Below are 17914 nucleotides of genomic sequence, written 5' to 3' on the forward strand. Positions count from 1 at the left end.
CCTGACACCACCTGGTATAGAGGTCTTGGCGGGCAGGGAGCTCGGCCCCAGTGATGTGCTGGGCCGTACACACTTGCGGTAGTGTTGTTGTATGTGTCGAACCGCTTTGCTTTATCTTGGCCAGGTTGCAGTTGTAAATGTAAACTTGTTCTCAACTAGCCTACCTGAATAAATAAAGATAAAGTGCCTTGCGATCATACGTAATGCAGCCAGTCAAGATGCTCTCAATGGTGCAACTTTTTGAGGATCTGAGGGCCTGTGCCAAATCTTTTCAGTCTCCTGAGGGGGGAAGCGACATTGTCGTGCCTTCTTCACGACAGTGGTGGTGTATGTGGATCATGTTCATTTCTTAGTGATGTGGACACCGAGGAAGCTCTCGACCCACCAAAAGGTTGCTGGTTTGAATCCCGAGCTGACAAGTAAAAAATATTTTGTTTTGCCACTGACCAAGGCAGTTAACACACTGTTCCGAGGGCGCCGAAGACATGGATGTCGATTAAGGCAGCCCCTCGCACCTCTCTGATTCAGAGGGATTGGGTTAAATGTGGAAGACACATTTCCGTTGAAGGCATTCAGTTGTACAACTAGGTACCCCCCTTTTCCTCCCTAAGGGCGGTCTCGTCGTTGTCGGTCATCAGGCCTACCCACCGTCATGCTCGTCAGCAAACTTAGTGATTGTGTTGGTGTCGTCCGCAGCCACGCAGTCATGGGTGAACAGGGAGTACGGGAGGGGACTAAGCACGCACCCCTGAGGGGTCCCTGTGTTGATGGTCAGCTTGGCCGATGTGTGGGTGCCTACACTCACCACCTGGTGGCCGGCCCATCAGGAAGTCCAGGATCCAGTTGCAGAGGGAGGTGTTCAGTCCCAGGGTCCTGAGCTTGGCGGGCACTATGGTGTTGAACACTGAGTGGTAGTCAATGAACAGCAATCTCACAATGGTGTTCCTCTTATCCATGTGGGAAAGGGCAGTGTGGACTGCAATTCTTTGTGTTGCTGTGTCAACATGAATGGAAGGGGGTGCCTGTATTTCTCTTTAGTTCTATGCATGCCCATCACATCTTGACTGGGGTGGTATGTATGTGGTCCAGGGTTTGAGCCATGTGTTAAGCGCCATCAGGTGCTCAATGACGTAAACAGACTCAAAATGTATTAGTTAATTTCTCATTGTCACGATAGGAGCTATTTTGCTTCCCAGAATTTGTTTTGTTCTAAGATCAGAAAGGTGTCAAAGCACGAGTATAATTTATGACCTAACTAAAGCGTGTGAAATATTACGTAACAGGGGCTTTAATGTATTTGTTTTTCAGATGGGAGTTGTAGTTTAACTGCATACAAGGTCAAGTTTTTTGTGCCTCGACGGAAACTCAAAGTACCATGATTCTCTTGGCTACTGCAAAGGCACGCCTACGCTAAATAAAACCACCGACTGTAATCCTTCGTTACTAGAAGCGAATGCTGCTGTTATTTTTCTAACTACCACTCACCGTTAGTATTTGCCCTGTTTATAATCAGAGAATGGACAACTCTGGGAAAGAGAAGGAAGCGATTCAGCTGATGGCTGATGCCGACAAGAAAGTGAAAACGTCTGGCTCGTTCTTGGGAGGCATGTTTGGGTAAGAGCGCTTCAGCAACGACGTTGTCAATAAAGCTAACGTTCGTTAGCTAGTTTATCATCACCTCCGCATGCTAACTCAGTCTGGGTATTAGCACAGAGCTGTTCACCATTAGAGATGAATCATTGGCACCATGCCATCGTATGTAGCTAGCTCTACAATATGTCGTTATGTGACATCCTCTAAGCATGCCATAGTAAACATTTTGTCATTAAAATAACGAACTAGTTGCTAGCTACATCTTCATGCATGCTTATGCAGACAGTCTGTTTAACCAACTATAGTAGCGTTAAGCCTTGAAATATGCAGGTAATGGCAATCTGTCATTTGGGCAGTGGCTCTGATGCTAATTATCTAACTAACCACCTTTTTGAATGATTTGTGCACGTACACTTAGTAAGTGACTTACTATTGTCTGCCACAAACCAGTTACATTATTCCCTTCAAGTGAATGTAAACAACCTAGAAGCAGGTCACGACTCTTGGGCCTGTGCCATGAAGGCTAAGTAACATCCCAAAGGCAGGCGATTACTCTCCATGCATACGTTTGTATTATTCTTTTGCGTTTAAAAAAATTCTTAATCACCCATCGGGCCCCATCTGATACAGCACACCAATTCGGTCTCGACTTCTTTAACCATTTCTGTGAAGTGTAATCCTATATGCCACTTTTGTTGTGTGCTGTATTTATGAATGCATGTGCCTGTAATTTATTCCAATAGTAGGGCCTAGGAGTAGGTGTGTCTGCCAGTTCCAAGGCCACTGCAATGCAGGTCAGTCCGGTTCCAGTCTCTGGTGTATCTAACCCGCCAGCCTTTTGATGATGTCTATTTGGCAGCCTTATCAAATTTCATTGATCACATACACATATTTAGCAGATGTTATTGTGGGTGTAGCGAAATGCTTGTCTTCCTGGCTCCAACAGTGCGGTAGTATCTAACCATCGTCACCTGTCTGTACCCTACCTAGGGTCCTGTCTTTTGCACAATCATGTGACATGCCTGGATTTGAAACTTTATTGACATTTTTCATCAAACTGTCTCCTTTGACATTGTCTTACATATGTGACATGATTGCCCAAAACACGGGGCCCTAATCATACCATATCAGTGAAGAGAATAATTATGTTGCATTTGCTGTACACACACTAAGATTCACTGCATTCAGTTCCTGGCAGCCATCCAATAGTCTTCTTAATGAAATGAAATTGCTCTCAAAAGGGCCACTAAGGTGAAAGCAATGGAGGGGTCTAAATCTGACACTTCTAACTCTCCATCGTTCGAGAAAAGCCTACCTGGGTGTCTGGCTTTGGGCACATCCTTTCTACTGTACTATACCGGGGAACAACCATTAACGTGCTGTATGAGGATCATATCAGATTGAGGTAGGCCTAAAGCCTTTCATTAAATGGCAGTCGACATTCATACCGATTTTTATAGACTATGGCGATATTGTCTATATGAATGCAGGTGCCACTGTATTGAAGCCATGGGATGCAGTTTATGAGTACTTGCTTTATTACGAGTGATAGGTTCAGTACACATTGCATTCTGTATATGAAAGTAGACTGGCCCTCTTTGAAGTCTGGTGGGATGCATTACACTCTATTTGTTTATAAAGCCCTTCTGCATAAACTTCCGCGGTACCTTACTTCATTGTTAACTTACAGACGTACGAGATACTACATGAGTTATTATGGACAAGAGCAAGATTTTTTTTAGTTGTCAAACTGCAGCCAAGCATCGATCATGACGTCATCTAGAATAAGACCCTCGATATTTATTGGAAAGGGTAATTAAGCTCATCGCTGTGCACATTCACCACCCCGTGAAGTTCATCATATTTCATATTCATCTGTCTCCTAATAAACTGCATGCTTTCCCGAGTCGTAGTGGGAGGACCACACAATATTTCATTGCGTGACTCCCAAGTTTGCTTCCCCTGTGATGGTTATTATATACATTTTTCTACATAAAGGGGTTTCCACCAACATTTCTTGCATAATACATTATACCGACACAAAGATCCACCTTGTCTAGCGTATTTTGTTTTGTCGGAAAGTTTACATACAAATTTGCTGCTTCCATCAGGCCTGCCGCAAATTATTATTATTTAAAAAAAATATATCTGACATGTACTTTACGCGCATAAAAAGGTTGGTTGGAAACCTGGTTAGTGACTGATTGGACAGCTAGAGCATCATTAGTCAAGAGTTGGAGGAAATTCCCATGGGGTCAGGGAGAGAGAGACAGAGATCAATACCGGCACCACCATCCAACATGGCCGGCTGACTGATGTCTTCTCTCTCAGCATAAGGGGTTTGGTCAATAATGAAAGTGCTTGGTTGATGAAAGCACTGCGTTGTAGTCTTTTCCTATATGGGCAACTTCACCCGGATCTGAAACTGTATGATTACGTGGCATAGGGTTACCACTCAAACCTATGTATTTTGTTCTCTTCTCTCTCCAGCGGACCTCATAAAGTTGAAGAGGCTTGTGAAATGTACTGCAGAGCAGCCAACATGTTCAAGATGGCCAAGAACTGGAACGGTACACTTCTGTGTGCTCTATTTCACACTAAACATGGTTGCCCTTGATTGAACGATTAGCCCATTAGTGGTTGCACATTGTGTTGAGGTGTGTGTGCCTGTGCATCTCTGACGAAGGTAGTAATTCAAACTAAAGCGTTAAATGCTGTCATTATGGAAAGTATTGACTATACAGTGCTGTGAAAAAAGTATTTTCCCCCTTTCTGAGTTTGGAATTTATTTCATATCTTGGACATGGAATGTTATCAGATCTTTAACCGAAATCTAATATTAGATCAACGGAATCTATCCATGGAACATTCTTCCAGGAGTCTTGACCATTATCCAGGTGCTTATTGACAAATTTGAGTCGACCTTTTGGATGACATGGGTCCTGTTGTGTCTGGTGCGTAGCCTACACGCATGAAACCTGGCAGTGTGTGCTGCCCACTCCTCTGTGTGGATGTTAGTCACTGTGTTTTGAAGTCATTTTAGCTGTGTGATTCCATCTATAATTCTGTAATTGCACAGCACTATTCTTGGAGGGCCTTGAGGAACAATGTGCAATGAATTTGCTTTATGTTGAGGTTAATTGTGTTTGTTTGTCTCCAGCTGCTGGTAATGCCTTCTGCCAGGCGGCCCGGATCCACATGCAGCTCCAGAACAAACACGACTCGGCCACCAGCTTCATCGATGCAGGAAACGCTTTCAAAAAGGCAGACCCCAGTGGTGAGATACCGCACACCAAAAAGCCAAACTGGGCCTTTAGGCTACAGTAGTTGACCTCAAACAGCCTACTTTAGCCTTAGTTTACTACATTTCAGTCCCTTGTGAAAGTAGCAAAAACTGCTGCACATTTTCCAGGGCTAATAGAAGTCTGTGGTATGTGTCAGTCAGATCCACAGTTGTGGCTCTAGAAAGGTAACTTGAGCGGAATGGGCTCTACGGAGAAGCTAGTCTACTGGGAAGAGTGATGATGAATTAGAATTCCCAGTCATTTCTTAGTGTTACACACGATAAGTCCAAGTCTTTCTGGGTACTGTGTCAGAAATCAGGCCCCCCTGTATAGGTTGTCTGTTGGCATCTGTCATGTGGGCCAACCATCTGCTCTGGGGTCAGAGGTGAGCGAGCCATGCTGTATTGATGACCATAAACTGGGTGGTTCAAGCCCTGAATACTGATTTGCTGACAGCCGTGGTAAATCAGACCGTATACCATGGGTATGACAAAACATTACATTTTTACTGCTCTAATTATGTTGGTAACCAGTTTATAATAGCTATAAGGCACCTCAGGGATTTGTGGTAAATGGCCAATATACCACGGCTAAGGGCTGTGTCCATACACTCCTCAATGCGTCGTGTCTTAAGAACAGCCCTTAGCTGTAGTATATTGGCCATATATCACATGCCCTCGTGCCTTATTGCTTTACTATATTAAACTGTGACTATATTGCAAAAAGAAATGCCCTTGAGTACCGTTCAATAAATATTTACTGAGTAGAATTGAGTAACTCCAGTGGGCTCTTTACCTTTTGGTATGATTAAAACTGTAGAAAGTTGGGGCTGGAGTACCATCCCTGGGATGGTTATTATTGAGGTTAGCCTGCCATGTTGTCGAGAGTGGATTTAATAATAAACCCACCCACCGGTGGTGGTGGTGATGGAATTATAACCTACTGTAGATGAAATACCCAGCCAGCCACAAGGAAAAATAAGATTTAATGTGATGCAACCTTGATCCACGAGACCTTGATCCACGAGATAATTGTCATCAAGAGCATGCATTGTTTCTTTCACTACTTTCCAATTTTCAGAAATCTCCTTTTGGATTGTTTACCTTTTGACGTATGTATGCATCTAACCTACCCTAATACTGTCTGTCACTCTTAACTCTCCCCTCTTCCTTTAATGCTGCCAATAGAGGCTATCAAGTGCTTAAACGCAGCTGTTGATATATACACAGACATGGTAAGACAGACGCTCACAGACGAGGACATGCATGGCCAGAACCATATAATACATTGTCATGGTTCGTCATCACCAGTGTTCATGAATGACCGATTATTTTCCTTGTCAGAATTCCTTTTGGCTGTAGTTGTAAAACTGTTCTGATGATGCAGGTTGTTCTATTTCATTCCAATGCTCTTCTCTCAATGGCACCCTCCCTATAGTATAGCCCAGCCCCCTTGAAGATGCTCCTCTCTGTTTCAAAAGAGAGTGCTGTATTGCGTGGAGTAGCTTACGAAGGCCATTTCAACTGCAACGTTTGTATTGTGACGCAAGGCTAAATTTTAAAGTACTTGGTTTCTCTGCAAAGCCAGTTCTTAGTAATGATTTCTCTCCTCTCTCTCTAAAGCCACTTTGTAACGATCAGGGTCCAGAGCATTTCCTGGTCTGGTCACGTAGTAAGGTAAAACTCCCGGCCCCAGTATTGATTCCTGTCCTGTGTTTGGCTCGTCCAGGGAAGGTTCACCATCGCAGCCAAACACCACATCACCATCGCAGAGATCTACGAGTCAGAACTGGTGGATATAGAGAAGGTGCGTTTTGAATATGTTTGTGCGTGTCGTCGTATATGATTATTGGACTAGTAAAGGTGTCTGAAGACATGGAATAGTTTACCAAATTCTCGCAGTCTCATTTCCTTATTGGTTTACATTAGAAGGAAAATCCATTATTTTGCCTTTTCTGGACCTCGACTCAGTGTTTTGGTTCCCATTTCCCCCTGGTCCTGCTCTAGGCCATCGCCCACTATGAGCAGGCAGCAGACTACTACAAAGGAGAGGAGTCCAACAGTTCTGCAAATAAGTGTCTACTGAAGGTGGGGGCCTACGCCGCTCAGTTGGAACAGTACGCAAAGGCCATCGAGATCTACGAACAGGTGTGTGTGTGTCACCTCGGCATGCTGTGTGTCACCTCGGCATGCTGTGTGTGTGTCACCTCGGCATGCTTGTGGGTACACGTGTGTCTGAACAGAAACTGATTTGTATATCAATGATTTCCCAATGAAATTGATGAACCCAGTGAATTGACCGTGTTCGTGTGTGTGTGTTACCAGGTTGGATCCAGCACCATGGATAACCCCCTGCTGAAATACAGCGCCAAAGAGTACTTCTTCAAAGCCTCTCTGTGTCACTTCATCGTGGATGAACTTAACGCCAAAGTCAGTCTGCAGCGTCATGTCACCTAGACCATAAGGGGTTCAGTGCCCTTCTGATTTGAAAATGAAGCAGTCCTCTGACTTAGTGCTTTGTATGAAAGAGAACTGCATTTAATTATTTTTTTTCTGCAGCTTGCTGTCGAGAAATATGAAGAGATGTTCCCAGCCTTCTCTGACTCAAGAGAGTGCAAGCTGTTGAAGGTATTTCACTGACCCCATCTAAAGCCTTCGATTTGTTAATTGTATCCCTTTATGGTGTTGATCATGGTAATATATTAAAGTTATATTGTGCAAAGTTCACTAGATCTCAAAGCACTTAGATGGGATGTGGTTATGTCATCCACTACTACTGTGTAGCACCTGCACGACAGCCATTTTGCAGAAGCAATCTGACAAGCTACTGTAAATCACTGTTTTACAGAAACTCCTGGATGCTCATGAGGAACAGAACTGTGAAGCTTTCACAGAAGCAGTAAGTCTAAATGGCTCATTGATTCACAGGGCGGGCTGCTTTTTCCCTTTGGAAAAAATGGAGGTCTGATGTCGTTGCCTATCATTGGATTGGTGAAAGCCCTTGACTCCATCCAGTACATGGCATTCACAAATGCAGTCATGGCAGATCAGTAATTATTTAAGGAAAGAAAGCATGGATTCCTTTTAGTATTTGAACAGGTGCTTAGATTGAATCTTCTTCCCTTTCGACTTCCCTCAGATTAAAGAGTTTGACTCCATCTCTCGTCTGGACCAATGGCAGACCACCATGCTGCTGCGCATCAAGAAGACCATCCAAGGGGACGAGGGAGACCTGAAGTGAGACCACGACAGGGGGAACACAGCACCGCAGGGCGCACACATGGCATGCCACCCCTCATCCCATATTGTTTTTGTGCAATGACTCAGTCCAGGTTCTTACATACAGAATGTCCAGTTAGTTAAATCCGCTGCAATGTCTAGTCCAGGGGTCTGACTTTTGGGGAGGGATGAGGTTTTGGTCAGCTAAAAAAAAGTTTGATTTAGCAAATCTGTTCACAAGTATTCCCACAAATTAAAAAAGGGATATGCGATCGTGTATCAATGTAAGTGTGAAATTATTATTTTATTTTCAAATACAATCTCTTTTTGGGCTTCGTTGTGGTAAATTTGCAGTGTACAAATAAATGATTAGAATTATGTTCTGGCCCCGAAACCATCCGCTCCTACAAAAATGATCCTGCATCTGAATCTAGCTGCCTACCCCCGGTGTAGGTCTTTATAAAGACTTATGTATACTCTGTTGAATTCTATTATCAGTGCTCTCTTATTATCACCAAACTCTAGTTAGGATGTGGGTCCAGTCGAACCTCTTTCTGGAGGATAGATCCGATACATTTCCTGTTTAGTGGTGAGTGAACTTCTGAGAAGGGCAGAGAGGCATTCTAATTCCAAGGCATTGACCACTGATGTTAGTATTGAGCGCACAAACACTGCATGATTTGTACAGTTGTAATTTATGATTCTATTAGGTTCAACAGGTGTGACTTCATCTAGGAATTAGTATTTTAAATATATATTTATATTGTGTTTGCTTGGCTTCCAGCTGAAAAGTCTTACAAGGGAAATGTCCATTACTTATATCATAAATGGTTCTTGTAAAGAAAGGTAAGAGATGACACAATTGTTTCGTATTTAAAAAATATTATTCTTGAAATGGACAATTGATACAAATACAATCAAGACATGGCAGGAAAGTACATTTTGCTTAGTATTTTTTTTCTCCATATTTCTTATTCTCTATGTGGTTATCTACACAATCTGCCTATGTGAGGCTACTTCCTAATTGTGCTTGTAAATGATTATTTTTTTAAACGCAAATCTAAGAAAATCCCTTGCCCTCTTCTAAGAGCAGTTTCACTTCTAAACTCCAGCTTTGTTCTTTCATTGTCACTCATGTTGATGTACTATGTGTCGTGAAGTTGTAACCATGTTGGTATTTGCTAGTGCATCCTCTAGCTGGCAACTAGCAGAGCTGCAGTTATTTGTGTGTATAGGTAATGGTGTTGCGCAACATTTCCTAGTGATGAACTGCGGCAAGGTTGTTACTGAGTGCCCCACAACGTAGCTGCGTATCAAGCTTCTTTCAGTGGAATGGTGCTCTTTTCTTTTTATTTGGTCTGTGTCTGAAAATTAACTAAATAAAATCATTGATCATTCTGTGGGTCTCTACTGATACGAAAGTTAAATTATATGTGCATGTATATTTTAATTTGTATTAGTGATCATGTTAGGAGTAAATGTCAAAACATATTGCACAAAATAAACCATGAATTAAGCATACTTAGGCAGAGATTCTGATTGCGGGTTATAGACCTTGCAGTTTTTTTTCCCCGACCAAGGCTATTTCCAAGTAAGCTAACACATGCCGCGTCGACCGTGAATGGGATCTCAGCGGAATCATTGCCTTGAATGATACATTTATACCCAAACAAGATTGCAACCGTACCATATATTGTTTATAGCTTAGTTTTAGGTCTGGAACTCACCTTTCTGGTAAAAATTGTTATACATTGCTGAGGTGTACTCACTTGATGCAAGCTCAAATACATAGTACAAATATTATGAAAATACATGGATTTTTTTCCCTATTCAACAAAAGCGGGGCTTAAAATGACATGTTTTTTTTTCTAAATATAGGAACAAATAAACAACTTACCAAGCTAACATATGTAATTGTTTTAAAATTATAATAGCAAGGATCATTTAGCTATTCGATTTAGACTCGCTAGACCCCTCACTCAACTCTGGACCTCAAAGCCAGTTCCACTGTTGTCTTTCATCATTCCCCCTCTAATCCTGGACTGATTTAGACCTAGGACACCAGGTGTATGCAATTCATTATCAGGTAGAACAGAAAACCACCAGGCTTCCGAAATGTAGTACGGAGGATGTGATGCAAATGCGGCGCCTCCGGAGGCTTTCGGAGAGCAAATCGAACTCCATACCGCATCGCCGTGTGCCTCCCAAATTATGTAACAACATGAAGGTCTCCTTCTAGCTCTGTATAAATCCGCATCGACATGAATAGTTGATGGTAGGTGGGGGACCGGAGGTCCTGTATAAACACAAACCCACTTCCTTGACAACAGCTCTGCTCCGTGAAGTGTGAATGCTCTGACCTCTGCGGAGGACGCGTCGCAGTAAACGCTGTACGTCCACTGCAGACATCAGATTGACCAATCAGAGCCTTTAAGAGTTGAATACCCTTGCACTCGATGAGGGTTGTCAAACTCATTCCATGGGCCTAGTGTCGGCAGGTTTTAGGGCCCTTAATTTATCAATCAAGTACAAGGGAGGAGCAAAACCCACAGCCACTCGGCCCTCTGTGGAATGAGTTTGACACCTGTGCACTAAACTGTCCCCTTTCATATTCTGTCTCCCAGAGGGAGAGAAAATCGATTATTTGTCTGGATAGGCCAGAAAGTGTGACACGTTACTCCCTATGCAAATGTGCGGTCTGAAACCTGACACTTCCAGGTCCGTTCTGCTGAGAGTGGTAGCGGAGTGCAGACAGATAAAGCTTTCGAGGCACTGAACCCTACGACGTTTACATTTGGCGTTGTACACCAAAATATCAGTTGGAACCTGTTCAGAACTGCTCAATATTTGAGAGGTTAAAATCCGCAATACCTAGAACCCACAATCCGATTCAATCCCAGCCTAAATTTAAAAGAGGCAACCCCATAACGTTTCGTCAACAGAGTAGAGGACAGACATAAAATATGAATTCAGACCCAATAAATAGACAAATAGCCACTTTCATATGTATATGGACAGTGAAGCTACACATTTTAATTTGGCTCTATACTCCAGCATTTTTGGATGAGAGCAAATGTCTCATATGGGGGCAACAGTACAGAATGTCACTTTTTATTTGACGGTATTTTAATACTCTGTGTTAAGTTTTTCCCGATAGGAACTGAATGGTGAATGGAGTAATTGTATTTCTGAGTAGATAAGATGTTTCAGAACACTTCAAAATTAATCCGGATAATGCCATGATTAAGAAAAATCATGAATGAATAATGTGTAGTGAGAAGGTTACAGGACATGCTAACCTGACCATTAACATGGGAGTTCAGCATGGGGGGGAATGATATTTGTGCCTCTAACTTTCTCACTCATCATTATTCACGATTCATTTATGAATGATCCATAATCATGGTAGCATCCACATTCATGTAGAAATGTTCAAAAACATCCTTATTTACAATAAAAGTCACTCCAAAATGACAATACATGATTCACCATACAGTTCATTGGTCAAAACATAACCCAAAACAAACTGCAAATGCATCCAATGAGTTTGTAGTCACAAACTTAACATAGTCATTGCGTGCTACAAATATGAAACCAAATACTACACTTTTGACAACTTTAATACACTATAAGTGAATGTGTCCAAATACTTATGACTTCTTCAAATGGGAGGGACTAGAGTCAGTGGTGCCAGGGAAACAGCCTTTCCCTCAAAGTCAGCAAAACCAAGCAGCTGATTATGGACTACAGGAAACAAGGAGAGGAGCACGCCACTATTGTCATCGGCCGGGCTGCAGTGGAGAAGGGTAAAAAGCTTCAAGTTCCTCAGCGTGCACATTACAGAGAACCGGACATGATCCAATCACACCCCCGTCGTGGTTTTAGCAGCAGTGTCTCTCAAACCTCAGGCGCCTGAAGACATTCAGCACGGGCCCTAGGATCCGAAAGAAGTTGAACAATCGAGAGCCTCTTGAACGGCTGCATCGCCGCCTGGTACGGCAACCGCACCGCCCTCAACTGGAAGGCCCTACCGCGGTTGGTGCGGACGACCTAAAGAACTGAGGGCGAGCTCCTTGCCCTCCAGTACATCTACACCAGCCCGTGTCTTAGGAAGGCCCCAAAGATCTTTAAGGACTCCAGTCATCCGAGTCATGGACTGTACACTGTTACCATCTGGCAAGTAGTATCCGAGTATTGGGTCTCAGACGAACAAGCTCAGAGACAGCTACTACCACCAGGCCATCAGACTGCTAAAAATCCAAACCTAGCGGTCCCCCTGCACAGATCTGCACCGTAGAGACTATTTGCATTAGGCACCTTAGAAATGATTTGCACTACACACATATTCAACCCTTCAACACAAACACCCATAAACACACAAACACCTATAAACACACACACACAAGCACTGAGCTCACACACTCAATGCTGCTGTTCTAGTACTATTGATTCCACAACCCACTTTATATTTGTAAATAGTGTAAATACAGTCCATTATTACTACTCATATTGCCTCTTCTACTACTTGTTCTTTTCTACTTGACTCTTCACTGTTATTGTTGATTGATGTACTGCATTGAGGGAGCGAAGGAAAACATTTCACTGCACCTTGTATACCAGCTGTAAACTGTGTACGTGACCAATACATTTGATTTGATTTTGATACAGTGCTTTCAATTTGTACGCGGAAAAAAGGTAGTGTCCTGTTGTCGCCTCGTATGAAACATTTGATCTCAAAATCCAAAATGCTGGAGTATAGAGCCAAATGAAAGGAATTATCTTCAGTGCCCAAATGCATACGGAAGGGAGTGTACATTGAAATACATGCCAACCTACACCACAGTATCTTCAGTGGACACCTCCAGGTCTTCCACAGTACCAATGTCCTCTGGTACACTGTGTTGTTCCTCATTAGAGACAGCAGCGCTCGGTGTCTCAGTCTCCAGTTCTGATGTCTGCACTGTAACACACTCCTCAGAGATAGGGGCACACTCTGAAACTGCATCCTCGGGATCCACAATGGCCGTCGTATCTGAACACGGCTCAGCTTCCAAATCTGGAGCCAAAATGGTCTGCGACACCGCAGTTTCCAGAACACATGAAGTTGAAAGACTGGTCTCTGAAACTGGGGCAAATATGGCCCCTGAAACAGTGACTGGGACAGAGACAGACACAGTCTGGACAGGGAGGACGCCAGAGGAGGACGAGGACACAGAGATGGAGGACATAGAGACAGGGATAGTAAAGGGGACAGAGACAGTGGATCCATCCAGAGAGATGACACTGGCCCCGGTGCAGTCTGTGGTGACTATGGGTAGCTGGGTCCCAGCCGGCATCTCTGTCTGGATGACCGTGAACCCACCCAGGGTGGTGTGGCTAACCAGGGCGATGGTCCCTGGGTCGCCCCAGCTGGCTGAGAGGGTGATGGGCTCACCAGGAACCAATATGGTCCCCTCCTGGAGCCTACCTCCAGCTCCACTATCCCCTTCCACCTCCCGAACCACAGTCTCGATTTTAACCTTTCTACCAAGGCTTCTGGGTTTCTTAGTCTTTTTCTCCATGTTGTCCTTGAGGACCACCAGGTAGTTCTTCCATGGAGTGTTTTGGTCGTGAGTCTGTGGAATAAAGTGCACATCTTCAAATAACAGGCGTTTGCAGCACATATCAATGTCTCCAACATGACGTATCGCACACATTTGAGTATTGAAACAAGTGTTGTTGCAGTAGTGTAGTAACGCACCATGGTGTGCCTGCGTACGGTGGACTTGTCCGTGAAGGTACGGTTGCAGAGGCCACACATGTAGGGCTTCTCCCCTGTATGAATCCTCTGGTGCCTCTGGAGGGCATTCAGCTGGGTGAACTGCTTATCACAATCTGTACAGTGGTACGGACGCTCACCTGAGACAGTTACACACACAGGTCAGACAGGCGTTAAAGGGCAAGGGTCAGCAGAGGAAGACATTTTCAAGGGGTAACAATTCACTATAAAATGCAAGATATCGAACTATTAGACGGTAGTAGCAATGTGTCTTGTGATGATGACTAACCGTAACATTCGATGCAGTCAGCATGAAAATAAAATGGCTACATTAGGTGTAATAACGCAGTGGTTACCTGTGTGTATCTTCATATGCTGGTGGAGGGAGTTTCTCTGGGCGAAGGCCCGACCACATTGTTCACACTTGTAAGGCCTGGAGCCTGTGTGGATTCTGGAGTGGTGTTTCAGGTATTCTTTAGAGGCAAAGCTTTTCCCACAGCTCTCACACATAAAAGGCTTCTCTCCTGGAAGGCCAAACAAAACAGATTGGTTTAGACTGGTTTGTGTAGATCTAAGAAACAGTATAATAATCAGGAAAAGCCAAACCTAGCAGCTTTAAAAAATGTACAGTGCATCTGTGTAAGAAGTGAAAGTCTTACCCGTGTGGGCCCTTTTGTGATAGGACAACATGTGGTTCTGGGTGAACCTCGCATCACACTGGTCACAGGCGAAAGGCTTCTCTCCTGTGTGAGTCCTGCGGTGTGTCTTGAGGGCTGAGCTCTGGGAGAACTTGGCTTCACAGTCAGTGCAAGAGTAGGGCTTGTCTCCTGTGTGCGTTCTCTCGTGTAGTGTCAACGCTGTCTTAGAGCTCAGCGCCTTGTTACACACAAGACAGGTGTGTCGCTCACCGCCTCCCTCGTGCACCTAGACGTAGAAAAGAGTCAATATCTATCGTCTCAATTAATGATGAGTCTCGCAGCAAATTGAAAAGGATATACCATTTTCACATTTTGCCCTTTGACCAGACCCACATGGGTTTAGCCACCGACGGCTCTGGTCAAAAGTTGTGCCCTACGTGGGGAACAGGGCGTCAATCGAGAGAATCCTACATAAAAGTGTTACAAAAGCAGTCCCAAGTCCTCTGACTCGGACCCATCCCAACCTGTCGTCGGTGGCGCGTCACGTCCTTCTTGCGTTTGAAGGTCTTGGTGCAGACGTCACAGGGGAACAGCCTTTCGTCACTGTGGACGTGTCTCTGGTGGATCTTCAGGTTGCAGCGGTTGGCAAAGGTCTGCTGGCAGGTGTCACAACGGTACGTCACCTCCCCCTGCACACTGTGGCTGGTCCTGGTGGTCATGGTAACAATGTAGTTATTAGAGACTTGATCAGAACAACAATGACAATAGTTGAGAGCTCAGGTTTCCTAACCCCTTTACAAGTGCTCAAAGCACTTTACATTGTACAGTACAGAGTAGGTCTACATTTGTCTTCTCTCATTTTCAAACCCACCCATTCATGATCCAACGAATGTCTAACTAATGTGTAATATCTAACTCCACCTACTTGATGTGCTTCAGGTAGCTCTTCTCATAGTGGAAGGTCCGTTGACATTTGTCACACTTGTATTGAGTGTCGATACGTCTGGATGATCTGTTGGTGGCACGCTCCTCTCCCTCCTCCTCTTCCTTGCTGGGCAAGAAGAGGGAGTCATCTGGACAATCCTCTGGTATATCTCCCTCTTCCACCTCATCTTCATCATCAAAGTCTGTCGACTCCAGTCCCGCCCCCTCTTTTTCAGGCAGCGGCTCTGCAAGGGCCTCTTCTGCCTCCTGTGTAATAACAATAATCGTCAAGATCAACTGGACAGCACTTTTGCCTAGATGTTTTAAATGCTTTACTACACGCCTCATCTGCCAAATCAAAGCATGTCAACATTGCACCTACCCGTGTGTTGTAAGTGTTCTCCTCCTGACTGGTTGTCTGAGTGTTGTTGTCAGGCAGATCTTCCATCTGCGCCATGGTCTCGTCCTTCATCTTCCTCACGTACTTCTTCTTAGGAATGTCAATGAAGACTCTGCGCCCTGCCAGCCTGTTACTCCTCCTCCCAGAGACCTCAGTGTCTTTATTCACTTCTGACCTCTCCTCCTCGGCTGTGACCGCGACCTTTGCCCTTTTCTCCCCTCTCTCTGGTTTGGTTGGAGGGGTCAGCCTCTTGGTAGAGGCTATTTTGGGAACTTTGTTGACTCCGACCGCCAGCGCCCCATCCTCCTCTCCTACATCATACAAATCAGCTTCCATGTCTTGTGACATGGATGCCTCAACCCTATGCAGACTCAAGCTGCCTTCATAGAGAACCGAGCTGCAGGCCTGGACTAGGCTCTTACACTCCAACAGTGTTGCCACTTCATGTATTACACCAATCTTGTCTTTAGCAAACTCTTTATCCACCTCCAGTTTGCCAGTGTATACATATTCCAAGAACCTGGTGAAATCAGTGGTTCGAACGTTCCCCAAGAATAGTTTCTTGGGTGGGTCCGGTGCCAGTAGGATGTTCTTGAAGTAGCCGCTGGAGGCAGCTAGGACCGCCTGGTGAGCCTCAAACTCTTCCAGCTCACCCTGGAAGTCCACCTGGACTGTGACATCGCACAGGTGACCATGTAGTCTGAGCTGGTGCAGAGACTGAAGCATGTCCTCATGGTGGAAGGCTGAGGAGAGTTGGACCACTTGGTCACTCATGGTTCATACTGTTGATGCTGATAAGACAAATGTTATAAAAACAGATCAACGGTAGCAAAGCAATCTTATTCCTGGCTAAAGTTAACTTTTGTTGTTGTTGTTACCATGTGGACTTATAATGTTACAGTGACGTTAGCTAGCTAGATGTATTCACTTAGCTTGCTAGCTATATAACGTTATGGTTAAGGCCTGTGATTGGGGATAGCTTAACATAGCTAACGTTAGGTGGCTGGCTAGATGGAAAAAGCAGCTGGCTAGGCGAGCTCAAAAACGAGTTTGACTCAATCAGCTGCTCATGTTTCGACTGGCCAGCCGTCAAAAACGGAGTAACGTTAGCGCACAAGCGAGTTAGCATCAAGCTAACGTTAAGCTTACTAGACTGAGCCACGGCAATAAACTAGCTAGTCAAAAGACAGAAAAAACAGTTGATGGTTGTTTTTCCACGAAACACTTTCTTTTGCAGTGTTTCGGTTATGATCAGCAAGCTACAGCGGAATATGTGCAATGAACGTGTACGCATCACAACCAACTCTTTCTTACCGTAAGCTCGGTAAAATGGCAGCCCTTCACAAATGCAGCACGACGAAAGTATTTCCTGTAAAATCTACACCCGAAATCGAGAGATCCGTTTTCGCTTCGGCCATGTTGGATAGATTCGGTCCGCTTTGGATGATTTGGGATACGTTCTAAGTACCCGTTTCAAATGTTCACAAGGAACGTCAGAACAAAGCGACTCTGGATCAGTTCTTAGGATCATTCGAACGTATTTCTATAAGTAACTAATAACATCAAAATGAAATAATTCATTATTAGTCTATTCGGCTCATGGTGTCGCGGTACCTTTACAAATGTATTTTTTTTAAAATGTATGTCATTATGTAGAAGAAGAAAATAACATCTTCAGACGCATATCAATTGCATTGCCATTTTTAAAAAATTCATAGATAATAGGTTAATAATGTATTTTGTAAATCACAGTGTCCACATGGTGGTGCCCTTTCATTGTATTTCAATATTGTGCGATGAGAAGCCCCTGTCTTGCCTCTGCAGAGAATAGATAAGTGCAAACTGTACTTATGCTCTTTTGTCTGGGTCTTGATTATTTCAGGGGTGTAAGTGCTGGGCTGAAACAAAAGCCCGCCCAACCAGTAATTGAATCCCTGGTATTTGCATTTCTGAACTTCTTGTCAAATTTAGACATTTTGGCTGAGAGGAGCAATAAAACAGAAGCCTTCAGAGTTGATTCCACTTGAACTCGATCCAACACACAAATCAGCCCCACGTTTTCCAGACTGTAGACCGTCATTCCAAGGCTGTACGCTAAG

The 17914-nt window shown here is 44.1% G+C and overlaps 2 protein-coding genes across 6 annotated transcripts; one reads left to right on the forward strand and one right to left on the reverse strand.

The window, feature by feature from the left end:
* The first annotated feature begins 1402 nt into the window (after positions 1-1402).
* On the forward strand, positions 1403-9493 carry LOC123991003 (beta-soluble NSF attachment protein). Of its 4 annotated transcripts, XM_046292098.1 has the most exons (10): positions 1403-1614; positions 4084-4163; positions 4754-4870; positions 6065-6111; positions 6606-6683; positions 6884-7024; positions 7202-7306; positions 7436-7504; positions 7725-7775; positions 8016-9493. In XM_046292098.1, exons 1-10 carry the CDS (start codon positions 1517-1519, stop codon positions 8115-8117), a joined length of 888 nt encoding a protein of 295 aa, XP_046148054.1. In that variant the 5' UTR covers positions 1403-1516; the 3' UTR covers positions 8118-9493. The 4 variants fall into 4 exon arrangements, with proteins under 4 accessions (XP_046148054.1, XP_046148056.1, XP_046148057.1 ...); XM_046292100.1 differs by lacking the exon at positions 6065-6111 and having other exon boundaries at positions 1552-1614; XM_046292101.1 differs by lacking the exons at positions 1403-1614; positions 6065-6111 and adding an exon at positions 1626-2387.
* gzf1 (GDNF-inducible zinc finger protein 1) lies at positions 9487-17301 on the reverse strand. Of its 2 annotated transcripts, XM_046292096.1 has the most exons (8): positions 17130-17301; positions 15798-16606; positions 15417-15682; positions 15016-15199; positions 14513-14777; positions 14210-14377; positions 13836-13993; positions 9487-13710 (listed from the first exon to the last, which is right to left on the reverse strand). In XM_046292096.1, exons 2-8 carry the CDS (start codon positions 16587-16589, stop codon positions 12928-12930), a joined length of 2616 nt encoding a protein of 871 aa, XP_046148052.1. In that variant the 5' UTR covers positions 16590-16606; positions 17130-17301; the 3' UTR covers positions 9487-12927. The 2 variants fall into 2 exon arrangements, with proteins under 2 accessions (XP_046148052.1, XP_046148053.1); XM_046292097.1 differs by lacking the exon at positions 17130-17301 and having other exon boundaries at positions 15798-17123.
* Positions 17302-17914: the final 613 nt, after the last annotated feature.

This window comes from Oncorhynchus gorbuscha, linkage group LG12, assembly GCF_021184085.1.
Source record: "Oncorhynchus gorbuscha isolate QuinsamMale2020 ecotype Even-year linkage group LG12, OgorEven_v1.0, whole genome shotgun sequence".
NCBI classification, from domain to species: domain Eukaryota; kingdom Metazoa; phylum Chordata; class Actinopteri; order Salmoniformes; family Salmonidae; genus Oncorhynchus; species Oncorhynchus gorbuscha.

Coding starts and splice junctions, on each gene's coding strand:
- LOC123991003 (XM_046292098.1), top strand. CDS start 1,517: ATGGACAACTCTGGGAAAGAGAAGGAAGCGATTCAGCTGATGGCTGAT. Junction 4,164..4,753: donor GATGGCCAAGAACTGGAACG/GTACACTTCTGT, acceptor GTTTGTCTCCAG/CTGCTGGTAATGCCTTCTGC. Junction 7,307..7,435: donor TGGATGAACTTAACGCCAAA/GTCAGTCTGCAG, acceptor TTTTTTCTGCAG/CTTGCTGTCGAGAAATATGA.
- gzf1 (XM_046292096.1), bottom strand. CDS start 16,589: ATGAGTGACCAAGTGGTCCAACTCTCCTCAGCCTTCCACCATGAGGAC. Junction 15,683..15,797: donor AGAACACTTACAACACACGG/GTAGGTGCAATG, acceptor GTTATTACACAG/GAGGCAGAAGAGGCCCTTGC. Junction 14,378..14,512: donor TCACAAAAGGGCCCACACGG/GTAAGACTTTCA, acceptor TTGGCCTTCCAG/GAGAGAAGCCTTTTATGTGT.